Here is a 21,422-nt window from a genome sequence, read left to right as displayed (position 1 = left end):
TCCCCCTAACCTATCATCATCATACCTCCCCTAATCTACCATCATCATTTTCTATAAATCCCTCTCTACAACATAAACATACACCCATCCTCTCAAATCAAACATTCAATCTCTCACATCAATTAAATCTAAACCTCTAAAACCTCCACACATCTTGTCACATGTCATCATCTCCCTCACCCTCCCAACCACCCTCTTACACCTTCCATTCTCTTAAACCAAACACTCCACCCAAATGGTTTGGATAAGATCCAAACCATTTGGATCAAAACACAACCCATTTACCCTCATTACATAATTACCCCTCTCCCAATCCCTAATTTCATACCCCCCACCTTTAAAACATATGCCATTCACTACTCTCTCCCCACTTCACCCCATTATATCCCTCAAACCATCCTCAAACATCTATAAATACCCCCTCCCTCTCTTTCCAAAAAGGCCCTCAACTCTCACTACAAAAAAAAAACTATTTTCCAAGTCTCATAAAAAAAATATTACATTCCACTTAATTCTCTCATCATCTCTTTTCTACTCCTTCAATTACACAAAAATGTAATATTTTCCTAAACTACTAATGACCTTAGAAAATATTGAAGAAGAAGAAAAAAAAAAAGATTGAAGTTTTAAGGTGGGTGCAACAAAATACCCCCCATTTCTCTCTTTCTACCCTCTCATCCTCCCTCTTCTATTATCCCCTCATCTCTTTATTTTATTTTAAATGGACTTAGGATGAATGGTCCTCAAGGCAAAGGTTTATAAGGATCATCTCCTTCAATGGGATGATCCTATAATAAAGCCAAAAACAAACTCCTACTTAGGGTACAAATGCACGACACTTGGCACTTTATTTTTATTTTTGTATTTTCAATCAAAATGATCGAGTTGAGTTGAGGTTACCGCCACTTGGCGGGGAGAAAAGGGTGCCTAACACCTTCCCTTTTCTCCAACCGAACCGCTTACCTTGAATCTCAAGATTTGATTAATTCTTATCCATCATGAGTTACTACGTGCCAAAAATATCACTTTTTAGAAAAATGTGCATCGGGTGACCATTCACACCCACTTACAAAATGAATGGTGGCGACTCCAATCCTTAGTAGATGTGGCCGTCATAATCGAAAACCATGTATCTACAGGGACCTTCCTCTAGAGCGGGAACTTAGGCAACAATCTAAGTTGCATTATCCTTGAGCCAGCCTTAGACTCAAATTGGGTTGGGTTCGAGCATAGGTACTGGTCAACCCAATCTGCCAGAACTTGATATGATTATAATTTAAAAGTATTTCTTATATCGTAGTTTCTTTTGCACTCATAATTCATATTTCAACATGTATGTTTTTGTTTATTTATATATCAAAACTAATGTGTGATTATTTTCATTAAATAAATAATTTTTTTTATTAATGCTTTTATTTAAGTGCAATTACATATCGTCATACAATGATCATATTAACAATTTAATTTTTTTTATTGAAAATTTTAATTAATAATAAATAAAAATGATTATTTTATTTAGTCTTCTTATTCTTCTTCTCTCTTTTTTAAAATTGCTGATAATTTTATGTATATAAACTTTTGAAACACATTCTAAGGACAAATAATTGTAAATTTTAAATTCTTTTACATGTCACTTATATTTATAAAAACCCTTATCAATACTAAATTACCTAGTATTGATGGGGAATGAATTAACTTGACCAACTTGAACAATCTGACCTACCCGACTTTGGTTGGGTTCGGGTTGAGCATTTCATGCTCGAGGTCGGATTGAGCACGAGTGCGGGTTGATGATTGTCAAGTTTGGGTTGGACGCAGGTTGAACCGAACCGGGTCCAACCCACCCCTAGTTTCAACCTACTATTTTCTAGAAAAATCCTATTAAGGCTATTGCAACAAATCAATAATTAAGATAAATAACTCTATTCCATTTAATTCAAATCCAATCGTATGTGAGAGTCCAACCCCACTTATGCCTAAGACCAATTATCTATTTCTTTTCATTTTGTAGAGTACTAAGAAGTCAAAAAAGAAAAAAAGAGAAAAGAAACTTTATCACTTAAAAGGTCTAAACTTTAAAGAGCCCAAAACATTAGGGCTCAACCCCACTTATGCCTAAGACCAATTATCTATTTCTTTTCATTTTGTAGAGTACTAAGAAGTCAAAAAAGAAAAAAAGAGAAAGAAACTTTATCACTTAAAAGGTCTAAACTTTAAAGAGCCCAAAACATTAGAGTCCTAAAACCCTTTAAATCTTTGGTAACCAAGTCTCTTTGGGTTGAATGAACCTTTGAATTTTTAGTGATCCTAAATCAATCATGATCCAATCACTGGCTTTCTAAGCCTACTGTTATTTGCTCATTATCTCATTTACATATAGGTGTATAATTCATCACCTCTTTTAAGAATGCAATTAGAGAAACATTTTCCTTACTAAGTAAAGATTTTACGCCTTACATTGGCAATCCAACACCACAACCTTCCAGATTTCATGGAGAAACTCCGATACCAAAACCATTTTTTTAGGTTTGATCCAAGGTTTTGAAAATGGACGACTAATGAGCACTCACAGAATTTTCAAATTTAAAATAAAAATTTTAAGGTGAAAAATAACTTTTTTTAAGTTTTTTTTCCTTCCAAAATTCATAGAATTTTGTCCTTGTGGCATCTGATCATGTTTTTGATGCTACAAGATAGGTTCAATGACCCTTACATTGTTTTTGGATTGAGAGAAAAAAAGAGAAAATAAATGAGTTTCTTCATTTTCTCTTGTTTGAATTGTTAAGTGGAGAGAGAAGAGAAGAGAAAAATCTGTGAGTTTTCTTTCTCTAAAAAAATGGAGAGATTTGGAGAGAAATCCTTTCAAATATTTTATAATTTCAACTCTACCCCTAGATCTCTTTTAAGATATTTTAAAATTCAAAAGTTGTCTAAATTTCTCTCCTCAATCCAAACATAATGGAGAGAAACCAAAACCTTGTGGCCTCATTATTCCCTTAATTGGCTTGTCTAACATCTATGTTACCTATTCTAATCTTTTTATTAATTGACTCATCATAATCATTTAGGCTTCAAACATTTCTATTGTTTCTTTTCCATACGAGCCTGATTCTGGGATATTTTGGAGATTGTGATGGTGTTTGGATAAGACTTCTCAAGTACTTCTGTTCCTGCGAAGAGTTAGAATTTTTCTTAAATGCATTTGGTTAAAAAAGTTTCACGGGCTTCTGCCTCTGTGTAGGAGTTAAAAAAAGTTTCACGGGTTTCTACCTCTGCGTAGGAGTTAAAAGCTCTATAGTAGAAAAATAACAAAAAGTTACTCCTAAGATTGCTTTTGTGGGAAGCAATATTTACCGTAAAAAAAAAAGCTCCTAATGACCTTTGTGCCCCTCATATGTTTATGAAATTCCACACATGCCCCTTCTTTAATTACATTAACTCATCATCTTCTCCATTAATCCCTCTTTTATCTGATTTCCATTTCTAGATGCCATGACTTCCATCGTCGTATTCTCCTTCTCCATCGACGAAATGTTATTTTTATTTTGAAATAAAATAGAAATCGATGACGAATAAGTTCTTCAATGCATTCGATCAATATTCTACTATAGAATATCAAACCCCCAAATGTGTTTTCCAACACATAATCTCTATCGATCGCACAAATAAAAGATGTGTGTGTTCATGACTATCAATTCATTCACAATTTCCCTTTGAACTTCCAACTAATTTTGTTTGGACATTTCAAATTTGAATTGATTTGTTCAAATTTAGAAACAATAAATTTAATTTGTTCGTCTTTGATGTTACTCTATTTCTGACAATCACAATTCATTTGAAACAAGTAATTGTTTTAAAAATTTTAATTATTGGCATCCATCACAATTAATTTCTTTAATAATCTCATATGTGCAAAACGCATTTGCTATTTTCGTCTCTTTTGTCCTCCAAACTCGAATGTCACTCTGTATTATGGAAATAGTAAATATTGGATTTTGTTTCTGGTTCAAACTTGTAGCTAAAATATCTCACAATGAAATTTGACGCATAGGTTGTTTTTTTAGTATTATAGGTAATTTTAGGTGTTTAGTTAAGCTTGGTAGGAAATGCCCTTCACAAGAAAGATCTTTTCATTATATATGAAATTCTTTATTATACAAAAAGACAAAAAAAATAAAAATAAATAATCTTTTATCTGATTTCCATTTCTAGATGCCATGACTTCCATCGTCGTATTCTCCTTCTCCATCGACATAAATGTTATTTTTATTTTGAAATAAAATAGAAATCGATGACGAATAAATTCTTCAATGCATTCGATCAATATTCTACTAATAGAATATCAAACCCCCAAATGTGTTTTCCAACACATAATCTCTATCGATCGCACAAATAAAAGATGTGTTCCATGACTATCAATTCATTCAAAATTTCCCTTTGAACTTCCAACTAATTTTGTTTGGACATTTCAAATTTGAATTGATTTGTTCAAATTTAGAAACAATAATTAATTTGTTTGTCTTTGATGTTACTCTATTTCATGACAATCAATTCATTTGAAACAAGTAATTGTTTTAAAAAAATTTAATTATTGCATCCATCACAATTAATTTCTTTAATAATCTCATATGTGCAAAACGCATTTGCTATTTTCGTCTCTTTTGTCCTCCAAACTCGAATGTCTCTCTGTATTATGGAAATAGTAAATATTGGATTTTGTTTTGGTTCAAACTTGTAGCTAAAAATATCTCACAATGAAATTTGAACGCATAGGTTTGTTTTTTTAGTATTATAGGTAATTTTAGGTGTTTTAGTTAAGCTTGGTAGGAAATGGCCTTCACAAGAAAGATCTTTTCATTATTATATGAAATTCTTTATTATACAAAATGTGACGAAGCTACTCTTAATTTTCCCCAACATCATAGATCTCATCTCAAGAGCAAAACGTTCGAGGCTTTGGTTAGAATCCTTTCTATATGTGTCGATGAATCTCAAAATTCTCATTCCGTTTCAGATAATCCAAAGTCAGGTAATCAGTCGTCTCAAATCTATTGCTTATTTGATTGGAAATCTCTTTAAATTGATTTGGAAATATCCTTATGAGAAAAGCTAGATTTCTATGAGGAGAAACACTAAATTAATTGAAAAAATTGTCCTGTTTTTTTTGTTAATTTTTCTTTATTCATATTTTAAATTTTGCTATGAAAAAGGTTTTTCTTTATTCATATTTTAAATTTTGCTATGAAAAAGGTACCCGTGAGAATGAATTAGGTCAGATATGTGAACAAGAATGGCACAACGAGAGTAATAACGAGAAATTTTCTCTAAATTAATATATAAAAAATCAGTTTTTTTTCTTTACCTATATTTAAAAATTTTCTATGAATGGTACAAATGGCGATGAATAAGGGAAGATAAGTGAACAGGAATGGCGGAATGAGAATTTGTCCCTGAATTAATTGACATTTTTCTCTTTTTGTTAATTTTTCTTTACCTAGGTTTTCAATTTTGCTATGGAAGGTACCCGTATCGACGAATTAGGGCAGATAAGTGAACAAGAATGGCGCAATGAGAATTTGTCCCTGAATTAATTGAAACTTGTCTCTTTTTTTTTTTTTAATTTTTTTTCGTTACCGCTAGATTATCAATTTTTCTATGAAAGGTACCCGTAACGATGAATTAGGGCAGATAAGTGAACAAGAATGGCACAATGAGAATGAGAGTTTTTCTCTAAATTATTTGAAAAAATTCACTTTTGTGTTAATTTTTCTTTAATTATATTTTCAATTTTGCTATGAATGGTACCCATGGATTAGGGAGGATAAGTGAACAAGAATGGCTCAGTGAGAAGTTATCTGAATTAAAATTGAAAATTTATCTTTTTGTTAATTTTTCTTTACCTATATTTTAAATTTTTCTATGAAAGGTACCTGTGGCGATGAATTGGAGCAGATGACCGAACAAGAAAATCATAATAGGAATTTGTTAGTTGAGAATGACAATGAAACAAATGAGTTAGAGCTTATAGAAGGAAGTAAGGATCTTGTTTGCCTTGATCGTCTTGTTTCTTCGGAGTTGTTGGTAGACAAAGACCCAAATGTGGATGGTGTCGTTGCTTCAATTAATAACCAACACGACGATTTCTGTTTAGATCAGAGTGTTTTGGATGAATCAGAGCGAGGAGTGCAAGAAATTGATTCTTCGGTGTTGTTAGTTGAAAAAGACTCGAATGTGGATCATGTTATTGCTTCATCGATTAATAACCAAGACGATTATTTATGTTCAGATCAGATTGTTTCAGACAAATCAGTGGGAGTGGCACAAGAAACAACAGACAATGAATGTGTTAGTTTCGATATTTCTGAAGCAATTAGACCAGTTGATGATACTCAAATTACTCCTTTGTTGGAAATGAATGTTGTGGAAGAGCTCGAGCCTGAAAGGCAGCATAAAGAGGATACCATAATGGATTCTTTTACTGGATTGATTGAAGACGGGGAGATTGAAGAAGGGGAAATTCCTGATGATGTCGGAGTTTGTAACCAACTGGATGATTCGATTCTTGAGGATTCTGTAGTACTTGAGGCGGGGAAGGTAGAGGAAGGACTGATTCCTGGAGATATAACCAAGCAAGGAAAGTTTGATGATACATGTACCGAACAAAAAGGAACAAAGGAGAAGGATATGACATTCACTTCCTATCTTCATGGCAAACATGGTTCTACAAATAATCGTGTCCGAGAGGAACTTGAGGAAAAAAAGTGCAAAGGAAAGGAAGACAAATCTTACACATTGGATTATGGAAAAACTCAGAAAGTTGAACATGTATATGGAGGCTATAGTATGCGAGAAGCTGAAATAGGTAAGAATGAAGTTGATGAAGCCAAGGCAGACACTAACTGCCCTATAGATAATACTGATGGATTAGGATATCCTAGAGAAATATGGCAGAGAGTTGTGTCTGAAAATCCAGGAAATACATACAAAGAAAAGGTCTTACTTGATTTACTATTATCTTTTACAATTTTTTTCTTGGATAAATTAATTTTCCTAGCTATAGTATGGGGAATTTCCATCCTCTCTAACTATTGTAATTTGGTGCTGGTTATCTGTGCCAGGATGTAAAAGTGGGAGATAAAAGAAAGCGTACCAAGGCAAGAGGGGGAAATAAAAAGGTATCATTTTTTTGAGCATCTTCGTCATTTTTCCTCTATTTTTTTTCTTTTTTTGGTATGAAATATCTCATTTGTTTTCCTTTTAACTTTTTTAATATTCTTTTTTTGTGAACTGTTCAGTATATTGTTTGGTTCCATGTGAAGTTTAATACAGCTACTGTACACTTTGATGCTGCATTTATTAGTTTCTGAAATCCTCATACAATTTTATTTTGCAGCTGAAGAAGAGCAAAAAGCGAGCAGAAAAGAACAAACAGCTAGGGGTTAAGCGATTGAAATTGCAGCCAATTTCAAAACCAAAAACTGTGAAATATTGCAATTACTTTATCCACGGAAAATGTCAGCAGGTTGTACCATTTTCTTCATGTTCTCTTGTTCAGGAACATTTTTTAGTTTTTTAGGGGAAGCTGTCCAACATTCAAAAGTTCCATGTTATGCCTGCTTCTGTATCAGATTTTTTTGTTGACAGCAAATTTTATGCATAGAAGTGCCATATTATTTGTCTCTGAATTGCAATTACAATCATTAATTGCATTGGTCTTACATGTGCTAAAAATTCTTCTATGGTAATTCAATATTGTTAAGCTGAACTAATTTTCAATTAAGTATGTTATAGTATTTTCTTGTAATTTGGCACACATTGAGAGAAAGAGCTAGTAAAAGCTGAAGTCCAGGAAATACCCCGAAGTGGCCATTTTTGTTATTTCAGTTCTACCATCCATGTGGATGGAGGAGCTGAGAAGTATGTTCTCCATAAAATTAGAATAGGGTTGTTAAAGTGGAGGTGTGCTTCCGGAGTGTTATGTGACTGATGCTACACAATTAAAGTAAAAGGAATATTTTATAAGATGACAGTTGGATTACCATGCTTTCTGGAGTTGAATGCTGGACGATCATGAAAGAAATTTATTGGACAAAATGTACAAGGGACTAGGATGCCGAGATGGATGAGTGGAAAAACTTAGAAAGATAAAATAAAAAATGATGTATTCGTGTAGATGTACGACTAGACCCAATAGGTGCTAAATTAAGGGAAAGCTGATTGAGATGGTTTGGTCATGCTCAGTGAAAATTGATAGCAGCCCTAGTTAGAAGTAACGTGCAAGTTAATGGTTCTAAAAGGGCGAGAGGCAAACCAAAAAGTATGTGGATTGAAGTTGTAATAGTAGATATTAATGGACTTGAATTAATCTAAGACCTGGCTTTGGACAAAATTGAATGAAATAAGTTTCCTTCAATTGACCCGAAGGCTTTGATGATGATGAGTATTTTCTTGTAATCTTGTAATATTCACGTTGTTAAATACCATCATATAAGAAACTACTTGAAGCTATGATATAATGTCAGCTTTTCCATATTGTGTTTAGATGTGATGTAGGGCAACAAGGTTTTAATTTGAAGATATGAAAGAAGGATTTAGGGTTTTAATAGATTTAAATGAAGGGTTTTAGCAAAAATTGAGTTTAGGGTTAGTGCTTATTAGTAGACTGAAAGGTGCTTGATGAATCTAGGTTTTGCAGGGTATATGGTTACAATTTTGTTGAGAAAATAAAGGAAGATAAGAGATTTATGTAAGGTATGATATGGAAGTACCTTTGATTATTCTCAGCTTCCTGATAAAGAAAATAGAAACTTTTAATACTTAAAATCCTATATTCTAGGGACTTGTGAACTGCTCTCTAAAATATTACTAATGCACTCTGAAATCAAGACAAAAATAAATAAAAAATAATGCATAACTAAGTAGCATAAATGATGAGCCTAATTTTGTCTTAGTTTCGAACAGTAAATATTATTTTTTCCTACCAGTCCATCCTTAGTTAAACATTTAACTTGGCATCTTTTTTGTTCCTTCTGTTTTTGGGTTTTCTTCTCTCCATTATAACATCTTCATTTGATTTTCAGGGTGATTCTTGCAAATTTTCACACGATACAACTCCATTGACGAAATCCCAGGTACAGTTGTTTGATTCAGTATCTTATTGTTTGGGCAATTTTACATTATGTGTAGTAGACATGAGAATGTTGAGATGGATGAGTGGGAAGTCTAAGAAAGAAATTTAGAAATGAAAAACACGTTTGTGAAAGTGTAGGTGTAGCCCCAAGAGAACTTTGGAAAGTTGATTGATATTGTTTGATCATGTGTAATGTAGACCGAGACAACACCAACATACTGGTTGAAGGTTCTAAAAGAAAGAGCAAGACCTAAAATGAAAGACATGGATTAGGATAGAATTAATGCAAGAACAAGTCTTTTTTTAGCCTACCCCAGATGTTTGGTATTCCAAAACAGGCATGTATTTCCCATGTCTCATGTGCCACTCAAGAGCTCTTAATATGTTGGAAATTTGGATTAAAGATCTATCGTCTGCTTTCTAGTGTTAGTTTCCTCACCCAAACATCTCATCCTCTTATTTGTTGCATCTCTCCATTTTGTGTACCCCTTATCATAGATTCTTAAAATAGTGAAGTAGGCTGCTTGAATATTATGCTCTTCCTAATGATCCATTTGCTTATGTCAGCCTTGCAAGTTTTTCGCACTTCACTCGTGCTTGAAAGGGGATGACTGCCCATTTGATCATCAACTCTCCAAGTATCCTTGTAACAATTACAAGTCTAAAGGCTTTTGCAGCAGAGGAGATAGTTGCCTGTTTTCGCACAAGGTAAACTACTCTGCAATATGGTCACTAGTTTTGAACAGCAATTTATACTCGAACTTTCAGAAACAACGTTGCAATTTTCTCGGCTATTTCCTCTTGCTTTATAATTTTACGTTTTATATTTCCAATTTTATTATCGCAGATGCTGCCCATGGAAGGTTCCTCCCCTGCATCAAATGTTAGCCAAACAGAATTGAAATCTCCAACTATGCTGAGTGGTGCAAATTCTGGGAGGCAAAAGAACAAAATCACTTCTTGTCAGACTCCCAACACGTCCAAAGAGACACCTCTCTCCATCGGTACCTTCATTCACAGGTACCCCGGGCAGAATTCGGCAGAGATGAGACTCAAACCACCTGGACAAGCACCCAAAGGAATAAACTTTCTTTTATTTGGCAAATCATCCTGTGATGACTCCCGTAAGCAGCAACAAAGTGGCTTGCCTTCTCAAACGGATAATGGTTCCCATGTATACAAGCAGAAGAGTCAAAGTGTGCCAGAGAAGTTTCAAAAATCCAACGAGATACCAACATCTCGACTTCCTTTATGTCGACCATCAAACATGTCAGTAGGTGAGCAGAATAACACACCCGATTCTGCTCAGAAGGCACTCTTGTCCACTTTGGCATTCGCGTCAAAGTACGAGTCTAAAATGATGATGGGTCGATCTACCCAATCTTCTGCTCCAAATGTTGAGACCGACAAGGGCTCAAAGAGTACTAGTAACTCAAGTAGCTGGAGCATCCAGAATGGTTCTATGCCAGCTTCTAAGATTTTGCAGGAGTTCTTATTTGGTGGTGGTGGTACCAGTTAGTAAGGAGGATAATAAATTGGTATACGGGTTAGTAATCTCTACTTGAAATGTTAATGTTTTGACTTTTGATCATTCTGTTCATTTCCTTACAAATTGCTTATCAATTTATTGCCTAAAATGGAAATTTTGTTGACTGATAATATTAGCTTTGGTAGTTTGTGTGTGTGTGTGTGCGCGCGATATCATTCACTTCTTTGTCAGTAGGTGATGTTCAACAGCCATACACACCCATACCCAACCTTTTGTAATTCTTGTACGTTAATACTTTAAATCCATTACTGTCATTTGTCCGTAGCTGCTTGATTTTGTTGGAAAGAAATATTTCATTTTTATGGGCAAAATTTACCATTTTGTGTACAGAGGCTATCGTCATCATCATCAAAGTCTTACCTCGAAAATTTGGGATCGATTGAATGAATCCCGTTTCCTCCATTCAATTGTGTCTAAAGCTATGTATTCTATCACTGCAAGTGTGTTCAAAACTGCACTCACTACTTCAATCCATGTTCTTCTCTATCTTAATCCATGCTCAAGTATGGAGAATTATTCTATTAGGCCAAACATTGGATTTCTCAGTTCCCAAAGTAATCACTAGTAGGAGAGATCCTAATCAAGAGCCTCCATCAAAAAATACATGGGGAACAGGACACATATTATGAGTATTTTTGGCGAGTCTCCTATTTCCATAACAAGCATGTAATCTTTATACTCATTATTTCCTTTTCAGGTACGTGATTATATTCACGTTGTTGACTTATCAGATGGACACATTGTTGCATTGCACAAGCTATTTGATGCTAATATAGGTGCGAGCATTGACAATAATCTCTCTTTTGTTCCTGACTCAGTTTTGTTGGAAAGACATAGTTGCTTTATTCATATAAACAGTTATATAAATGATAGCTTTCGTCTCAAGATTTCCATTCATATGAACATTTAAACTGATTGTCAAGACATTTCAGAATAATGACCAAGTGACTAAAATGGGACATAATCCAAGAATCTATTAGTAGAATAAATTGAGGGCCCTTCCTAAGTGAGGATCACGAATCTAGGAGACCTGCAAAAGTGGTCGGGGAAAAAGAGTAGCTATTTGAAACATGTATTCTCTATTAAACACCCAAAACTCCTGCAAAAAACTCAGTAGAGCATCATATGGGCTTTGAAAAAATGCTTCTAATATTATAGATAATATATATTATATGTTTTTGAAATTATGAACTTTATGGAATGATAATAATCTATGTTGCTTTTTGGGAATACCTTAGTTGAATTTTGGCGTAAGTCATGTTTTGAGAACGTAAGGAGAAGGCTGAAAATGATGTGGATGAGGTAATGAGAAAAGATATGAAGACACATGAATTGTTTGAAAGTATTTGGGATAAGTTGAGAGGAGAATAATAGTTTTATCATATTATCACCCGTTTAAATGGCTATCTTGTATGCAATTTAGTATAAGAAACCTTCTTTCATTCATTCATCCATCCATCACCGAAGTTGGTTGGCTAAGAAGTACTACTATTATTTTATATAAAAAAATAGAGCTTCTAGTTAGTTTAACACATGGTAGATTCCAAAATACATTTTTCCATTCATATCTTTTAGAAACATTTTGAATCTCCACACTCTTTACACTCATTCACAAGATTATTTAAAGCATGAATTTCACAGCATTGGAATCCTAGTTGGAAATACTGCAAAATTTAGTTTCCATTCCATCAGCCTTCAACTTATTTTGGATTATAATGAAGTCGTAAGAGCGGAGTCTTAGGCCTCATGCTTCCTTTTGGTGTCTTACAGTTGACTTATTTGTTTTTTAGCAAATATGTGTCAAGTTTGTACAAAAGATCATAATTATTCCTTTTCTTTATTTGGGTGGTAAAAAAGTTCACCCAAACACATTTTCTTATGAATACAAAAGAACGGTTCAAGTGAAATTGTTATTTTCTTCCTTGGGTTTTTTTTGAATGGTAGGATTCAATTTTATTTTTTTCAGCTTCTGACCCAAAACATTTTGCTTGTCTCAGAAAATCCATCTGGGTATGGCTCTGGATGGTGACTTGATGATGCTGAGGTTATTTACGCATCAACTGTCAAAGCAGAGCGTGAACTGAATTGTGTGCATGCGATATCATCACTCAACAGCCATGCACGCCTATACCCAACATTTTGTAAAACTTGTACATTAATACTTGAAATCAATTACTCTCATTTTTCCATAGCGGCTTGATTTTGTTAGAAAGTATATTTATTATTTATAGCCAAGATCTACTATGGCGCTCTCCACATCATTACAAATTATGGGCTTCCCCATTTAAACACGAATTGCAACAAAGGTTGATTACAGTTCATAGGTCCCCTGTACAGGGTTTGGCGACTCTTTTACATTTTCTGACTCTGGTTCTTTCAAAGTATCAGTCAATTTGTATGTCCATGGAGTATTCTGTTTTAATTGATCGTTTAGTTGCCGAAGAGGGTAAAGTATCACAGAAATAGATCTACAGGTCGACCATCATGACAATCTGAAATCATATATGATACAACATATCATTAACCAGCCCCGATTATCTTGTTTTACTCAAGTATAGATCATTATTCTTTGATCTGAATTTTTATTTTGCAGGAAACAGTATTGCTCTTGGATCAGGATACCCAAAATCTGACAAAATGCTAGTTACAGCAAGTCAAGCGTCCCACATCTACGAATGTGATATGTGTGCCCAAGGAGTACGATCCCAAGATATAACGAACTCAACTCTTTGTTCATCCCCTCTTAAGAATCTCTCACTATTTTAAATATATGAAAACATGAACATGAGCATATGGTCTTTTTTAATCATTGCCACCCTTCATCTCTAAACTGCAAACAAATATAGTTACGGCCTTGTGTTTTAGTCAATGTTTGATGAGATACCAACCTTTTCCCTTGTAGAAGCAAGAAAATTGTCATACCTATCGATCTATTAAAAGTGTTACAGAGCACTTGGACATATTTGTTATGAGTAATGATACAGGGACTCCCTCACGTGACATGATGTACTCAATCGACTCCCCTGGTTTGATGTGTTACAATCGTAGATCTTCACTCCTCGAGATACCAAACTGCACATCCCATAAATAAGTGCAGTTGTGTATCCCAAGGAGTACATATCTACAGTTCTAGCACATGTCACGATTCATTTGTAATAGGTCCATTAAGAGCCATTGTTCATCATCTCCTTAACATTATATTTTTCAAGTATAGTTACAATACACTTTTTATCACATATTTATAAGTTGTTCTTCCTATTAAAACCTATTAATATTAAGTTGTGTTTCTACGATAAGTAATCCCTATAGGTTAAGGTCTTTTTAAATCCATTCCAATCATCCAATCATTGAGATCAACGATTGCAAATTGTCGATCTTGATGTTCGAACATGAATCATTGAGATGAACAATTCAAATCGTCAAAATGAATAATTTGAATGGTTGATTTGTGAGATTTGAATTTGACATTATATGGGATATGCGGGGGTATTAATGAAGAAAGAAAGATTTTACAAACTGGCTTGTTAAGATACAACCCCAAAACTTAGAGAGCATTTAGAAAGACATCCCTACTGATAAAATGCTTTTATACTGATTTCGTAAATAATATGTACTGTATCGGTAAATAAGATGATTTCGCTGCACGTTTTGGTAACATCCTTCTAAAATTAAAGCCGAGGTTTCTGTCAGGCCCACTCTACTAAATTATTCAAAAACACAACTAACCCTCATCGTGCCGGATCAGCCAAATCAATTATAATAATAATAAAATAAAAAACACATGAACATGGAAACGAAATTGAGATCTCTCTCTCGTTTGCATCGTTGCCAACGCATCGGTTGCATCGAAGCCATTCTTTTTCTTACTCTCTCTCTCTCTCTCTGTTATAAATTTGAATTCTCTCTTGTTCAATCTCTATCTCCATCAACACACATGGATTTTCTATCTAGTTCTCGAACCTTCTCACTAGACTACAAGGTACTTTCTTCCCCCCCTTTTTTTCTTCTATTAATTTTTAGTATTATTTGCATAATGTAGAAAGAATTATAGATGATATTAGAAATTGTTGGTCATTAGTGTAGTAGAATCTCATCTTGAAATGGTTTTTGGTGTTTTACCTAAACGGGTATGTACTTTATAAAAATTACAAATTCGAGTATGAAATATAATTTATAGAAACGGGTATTATATATCGGTACTAATGACTTTTGGCGTTTTACCAAAATAGGTACGAATTTTGTAAAATTTGATTATGAAAAGTAATTACAAAAATGGGTATGTGTCCATTTTTGTATATAAATTTTTCTTTCTCTGAAAATATGCAAAGAGAGGAATTCCTAGCTTTTTTTTTAGAACGATATAATATTAAATTTGACAATTTCAAAATTTTGCCTAAAATAATCTCTGAATGCAAAACTTAAATTTTGCAATTTTACCCAGTTTTGTAAAACAGTTATTTACAAAAAAGGGCATGTACCTTGTTTTGGTAATATTTCCATACCTGGTTCTGTAATTTCCAAAAAATTCCTATGGGTTTTGTTGGTCTCTCAATGATTTTGTTCTCAATCAGTCCATTATATTTCCGTGTCAGATTTTATTTCCTTCACCCAATTTTTTTCCCAGATCACATAATTTTGCAATTTTAATCCCAAAAATCTGAAACTTTCATGAATTCTATCTATATTTGTATTTATATTTATGCCAAGTTGACCCTCAGTTATACTAAATATTTAGGTTTGGAACATAAATCATTTTCCCCCCAAGTAGCTTTAACCTTCATGGATGAACTCTTCACAATCGAGGTCGTGTTTGTGATAAACTCTTAATGAAACAGAATATTATGATTTGGGTTTTCTAATTTCATAGTCCATGAAATTTGGCTAGAATGGATTGACACATTGCAAAACAACTTTGAGGTTGTGGGTTCAAGTCCAGCTAACCCATTAAAAAAAGAAGGCTAGAACAGCATCAAAATAGTGGAAAAAGGTTTTTTTTTTTCCGGAACGATAATTCCTTGAGACTTGCTTTTGAAGTGAGATCTGGTAACAAAGTTTGGATTTGGCAATTATTCCGTGGGGGGCAGTTAGTTTGATTTAATTCGTGATAAATCGAGGAACCTTTTGAAAAAAAAGGAAATTTTGGGGATTACACAAATGATAGTTTCGGGTTTCTTTCCAAGAAATGCTTTTATACTGACTTTGTAAATAGTTTGGAAAAGGTGTAGTGTATCAGTAGATAAGATGATTTCAATCATGTTTTTGGGTTTCTTAATGATCACATATAGACCGACATAAGGTCAAGAGAGCATAATGTTTGCATGAAAAAAAATCTATGGTTCAATGCACTGCCACGTTAGGGAACACACAAGGAGCGTCGGGTTTTGAGGTGTCAATTTATCGTTAGTCTTTGTAAAATCACAAAATGATGTTGGGATTCCCGGCCTTACAAACAATCTTACTGAGAAGTGCTTCACTAACATTTGATCTTATTAAAGGTGTTTTCTTGGAGGACTTTTTGTATAGGTGGGATCTCACATGTAATGAGTTTCATCGGGAGTTATTTTTTTTTGACCTCCTTTACTTCTTTAATAAACTTCTCTACTTATACCCCCCCCACAATTTTTATTTTTTTTTTGATCTTATTACTTACCAAAAAATGGATTTTATTAGTTATGGCTTCTGAAATGATTTCAATTAGGATCTACTCTTATGCAGCTGAATTGTTACTCTTACCTCACATTTTGAATAAATTTTACTCCAAACATCTCAAGACTGCATGGGAAGTTCTCATGACCATCAAATTTAAATTTTTGACATCTTACAACACAGGAAGAGACATGGAAACAAACACTTCTTCTTTCATTTCAAAGTCTTGGAGTAGTTTACGGTCGCTTGAGTATTGCTCCCCTTTTTGTATTTGGGACAATTGGTGCTGAGGATATCCAATCTGATGATCGTTTGTATGGTCTCGTTTCCTTTATTTTCTGGACTATGACCATTATTCCTTTAGTGAAATATGCATTCATTGTCCTGAGAGCCGATGATAACGGAGAAGGTATTTTTCCACATGTAGGACCACTATTTCATTATATTTTATTTTTCAAGTTTATTTGGTTAGAATCATCGAACTTTCGAAAAATGATTAAGTTAACAAATCCCTGCAGGTGGTACTTTTGCTTTATATTCATTATTGTGCAGAAATGCTAAAGTGGGTCTACTGCCAAATTACGGAATCACTGATGAGATTCTGAATTACGGGATGGATAGCCATTCTAAGACCGAAGTCGGATCAAGGGCTAGAAGGGCAATCGAAAAACATAAAAGCAGTCACTATTTGATGTTGTTCTTGGCATTGTTTGGTTGTTGCATGGTGATTGGTGATGGAGTACTAACCCCATCTATCTCTGGTCCGACAATTGTGATAGTAATCTTTTTCTTTAATTGGATATTTCTACTCATTTTGCAATTTTTCTTTTGATGCCATTTGGTTCTAAATAAATTGTTTTTCTTTCCCTTACCAGTTTTATCAGTTTCGCTAGGTCTCGAACATTCATTGACAGATTTCTCACAACAATGTAAGAGTTTGCACTAAATCTAGATGCTTAAAATGATAATTTTCTTGCATCTAATTATCTTTTTTTTTTTTTTTTGCTATCTTATAAAAACCATTATTAATTATTCTTCCAGTGTTTTCTTCAGAAACAACTCAGAGATCACTGAAAAAAGCCATAAAAAAATGTAAGTGTTCCACCATGAAAGTTTGTATGATTTGTTATTTGGAAAATATATGAATGTGTCTTTGTGTCTCTTTGTTGATATATTTAATTTAGAATCTATAATGTCATTTAGGCTCTATTTACAAAGCATTTTTATGTATATAAACTGCAAAAGATTCATCTTGAGTACTCGTGCCCAAAGCTTTTTATAAATATATATAACTTCTTTTGTACATCAATGACTAAATCATTTCTCGAGCATTTCCGTAAAACATGGCTAAGAATTACTTGGTGGTTTTGGAAATGATCTCAAATAAACAGTGTTAATTGATATACGAATATAAAACACGATCAACTTTGAACTTGAATTGATGAGCAGAACATATGGCAAGCTAATATATGAAGCTTTGGGTAGTGAAATAGGAATCATGATTGCATGTCAAATAATAAGGATTAGTGATTTCAACATGTCCTTGAAGGCAAGCCTTGAAATGTTTCACAAGTTTTCTTTGTGCTATCAAATATTTGTAGGATATGACTAGTTTACACAGCCTTTTATGAACTTATTTCCAATTTCCGTGAACTTCACTAATAACAGAAGATCCGGATTCATACAGAATTGCGTGGAGAAGCAATATTTTAGTTCAGCCAACCCCAAATTTTTGGGATAAAACTTCTACGATGATTATTTTGCTATGAAATCATCTATGATGTTTATCTGCATAAATGGTCCGGTTCCCAAAATAAGAATTGGGTCTTTATGTATTTGCCACAAGAGTTAACGTGAATTAATTTACAAAAAGTTTTGAACGCTTAGTAGTTATGCAGGACCCATTCTTGGCATTATTGAAATATTATGGGATTCTTATAATGATTCTTCTATTTTGATAAAGTGGACATGGCCTATGTGTTGTTGTTACAGATGTCCCGGTTCCCTTTGCTTGCATTATTTTGATTTTCCTCTTCACGCTGCAACACTATGGGACTCATAAGATTGGTTTCATATTTGCACCAATTGTTATTATTTGGCTCTTATTTATCAGCGGAGTTGGTTTATATAACATCTTTCACTGGAATCTACATATCCTCCATGCCATTTCCCCGGAACATATGTACAAATTTATGAGAAACATCGACGTTACTAGTTGGAAGTCGTTAGGCAGCATTCTTCTATGTATAGCAGGTTGGTTCATGTTCTCATGTATCACTTTGATATATACTCTAAGAAAAAATATAATTTTGGTTTATGGATCTCGTTATTTCATAGTTCATTTCAATTCATAAATGTATTGCTATAATGTTTGCAGGATCAGAGGCAATGTTCGCTGATCTTGGTCATTTCTCCAAGAAATCAATCAAGGTATATTTTCAAAATATTAAACATTCTATTAATTATATATCATCTAAGATAATTTAATAATAATGATGAATTTGTGGATGGTGCAGATTAGTTTTGTACTCTTGGTTTATCCTGCCCTGATTTTATCTTATGTGGGTCAAGCTGCATTTATCTCCAAACATAGGCTTGATCCTACTGGATTCATTACTCACCTCCATCAATCGATACCTAGTAAGATTGTCATCTTTATTTATTTATTCTTTCTATTTTCTTTTATATCTCAACTATTACTTACTCGTGCATTAATGGCTTGGAAATTTCAGAATCTCTACGTCATATCTTCATTGTGCTATCTCTATTTGCTTCAGTAGTAGGAAGCCAAGCAACCATTACGGCTACTTTCTCGATCATAAACCAGTGCCTTGCACTTGGTTGTTTTCCGAGGGTAAAAGTAATCCACACTTCAGATAAGATACATGGCCAAGTCTACATCCCTGATGTCAATTGGATACTAATGGTCCTAAGCCTCGCCATTACGATTGCTTTCCACAATATTGGACCCATTGGAAATGCAACGGGTATGTATACAAGTACAACATCAATTATACTCTTTGCAATTTTTTTTTTTATTGACATAATGAGCACATCTCTACTATTATTATGAGAGAAGGCGGAGTAGAAGTGGTTTGACACCAAATTTTGGATCCCACAAATGCCCCCACCTCTACATTTAAAATTAATATAATCAGGGTCATTTTGGTAAAAAAAAAACTAAAAAATTTGAAGCCCATGACCCTAGAATCATGTGGGTTAGTTTTCAAAATTACAAAAATATTCTTTTTTTTACTATGTGATATTCAAAAACCTTTTAATCAATGTTTTAAATTATAGATAAGCCCTTTTGATACATGTGCGTTTGTACATGCCACCTTCTAGTAAACTAATAAAAGAATTTCGATGCTTCTATAGGTCTAGCTATAATATCGGGGATGTTGGTAACGACATGTCTTATGTCACTTGTTATTGCTCTGTATTGGGAGAAGAATATATCTATATCGGCATGGTTCCTGATCTTCTTTGGATCCATTGAGGCCATGTATTTATTTGCATGTCTTTTAAATTTTCATAAGAAGGCATGGTATCTTGTTTTCCTTCTAGCAATTTTTATGACAAGTATGCTGGCTTGGCACTATGGTACCAAGAAGAAGTATGAATTTGATGCGGACAACAAGGTCTCCGTGGATTGGTTTACGGGTCTCAGTCCTGGTCTTGGAGTTGCCAGGGTCCCCGGCATTGGCTTCATCTATACTGATATTGTCACGGGGATCCCATCTTTCTTCTCTCACTTTGTTACAAATCTTCCTGCTTTTCACCAAGTACTTATTTTCGTGTCCTTCAAGTCGGTACCAGTGCCATATGTCCCTCCGAACAGACGATTTCTTATTGGCAGAGTTGGTCCCAATGAATACAGGGTGTACCGCTGCATTGTACGATATGGATATTGTGACTCTACCCGAGACACTGACGACTTCGAAGATCAACTTATTCGTACAATTGGAGAATTCATTTCAATGGAAGAAACTGACGACGAAGACTTGACATCCCCTGAAGGAAGAATGATTGTTGTAGGGAACCCGACACAATGCCAAAATGCTTTGATTCCGATAAATGATACCAATTCATATGTGGCTTCTTCAAGTTTGGCTCACGATGGATCTCCAAGAAAAATTTGAGTTACCAGCCCGAGAGAAAAAAGGTCCGGTTTTTATTGCCTCCAGAAAAAACTAAGATGCGGGAATCGGTCAGGGAGGAGTTACAAGAGCTAGTCGATGCTAGGGAGAGTGGTACCGCTTATTTCTTGGGCCAATCGCATTTAATTCTGGGTGACGGGTCAATTTTTTGAAGAGAATCTTGATCATGGCATACGTTTTCCTCGATAAAAATTGCAGACAGCCTCCAGTGGCACTTAACATCCCACATGCCGCTCTTGTAGAGGTTGGTATGGTCTATGCTATATAAAGTATTGGACTAAAGTTTGTTACCTTTTTCTTGATGAAATGTATTGCATATGATATTGTCACAGTTTCCTTCTCTTAAATTTTTTTAATCATCTTAGTAAACCATTTATTGATGAGGAAAAATCATTTTTTTGATACACCATAATCCAAGTTTCCTCTTACTTTTGCTTCAACTTTCTAAAATTTTCCATTCTTGATAACAACTACAAAGCATTATCCCAAAGATTTGGGGTCAACTAAATGAATTATGATCCTCTAATTCACTTGTCTAGAGCCTAATTATTCTATTTAGTCTATTATTGAGAGTTCTAGGTGTTCAACTCCTCTAGATCTTCAAAAGGCCATCTTAACTGTTGTGGTCTCAAAGTTTAGACCCACTGACACGAAAACTAAAATTTATAGCTGATAGATTTTAGGTATTTCTTTTTGAGCCGTGCTGGCGTGACAAACGGAGACACAAGGGTGACAAAATGATGTGGTGTTGTGCACATTATCGTAGATGTTTTTCTGCGAGATACAAGTTAAAAGCATCTACGGTTATGTGTGTGCCACCTCATCAATTTTTTTCACCTTGTGTGTCCGTTTGTGACATTCCAGCATTTTCCTTTCTTTTTTTGGGAAAGAAATGGTGGCCCACCAAGGGCTTGAAGTCATCAATCAAGTTGATTTT

General features: G+C 34.1%; 1 protein-coding gene and 1 pseudogene across 2 annotated transcripts; both read left to right on the top strand.

The window, feature by feature from the left end:
* Positions 1 to 4,895: 4,895 nt before the first annotated feature.
* EMB1789 (CCCH-type zinc finger family protein) lies at positions 4,896 to 13,036 on the top strand. The gene is made up of 8 exons (XM_086435714.1): positions 4,896 to 5,029; positions 5,927 to 6,993; positions 7,119 to 7,175; positions 7,394 to 7,522; positions 9,081 to 9,131; positions 9,698 to 9,838; positions 9,978 to 10,676; positions 12,677 to 13,036. The coding sequence occupies exons 2-7, from the start codon at positions 5,953 to 5,955 to the stop codon at positions 10,647 to 10,649; spliced, it is 2,091 nt and encodes a 696-aa protein (XP_086291840.1). The 5' UTR covers positions 4,896 to 5,029; positions 5,927 to 5,952; the 3' UTR covers positions 10,650 to 10,676; positions 12,677 to 13,036.
* Positions 13,037 to 14,683: 1,647 nt separating this feature from the next.
* On the top strand, positions 14,684 to 20,964 carry LOC147410466 (potassium transporter 6-like; annotated as a pseudogene). Its single transcript, XR_015176723.1, has 9 exons — positions 14,684 to 16,734; positions 16,844 to 17,086; positions 17,201 to 17,254; positions 17,367 to 17,417; positions 18,318 to 18,578; positions 18,703 to 18,755; positions 18,842 to 18,965; positions 19,058 to 19,312; positions 19,704 to 20,964. The product of XR_015176723.1 is annotated as a potassium transporter 6-like (transcript).
* The last annotated feature ends 458 nt before the right edge of the window (positions 20,965 to 21,422 follow it).

Source organism: Akebia trifoliata, chromosome 1, assembly GCF_017979445.1.
Source record: "Akebia trifoliata isolate Shusen 1 chromosome 1, ASM1797944v1, whole genome shotgun sequence".
Taxonomy (NCBI): Eukaryota; Viridiplantae; Streptophyta; class Magnoliopsida; order Ranunculales; family Lardizabalaceae; genus Akebia; species Akebia trifoliata.
The sequence above is the reverse complement of the archived record's forward strand: the minus strand, read 5'-3'. Positions and strand labels throughout refer to the sequence as shown.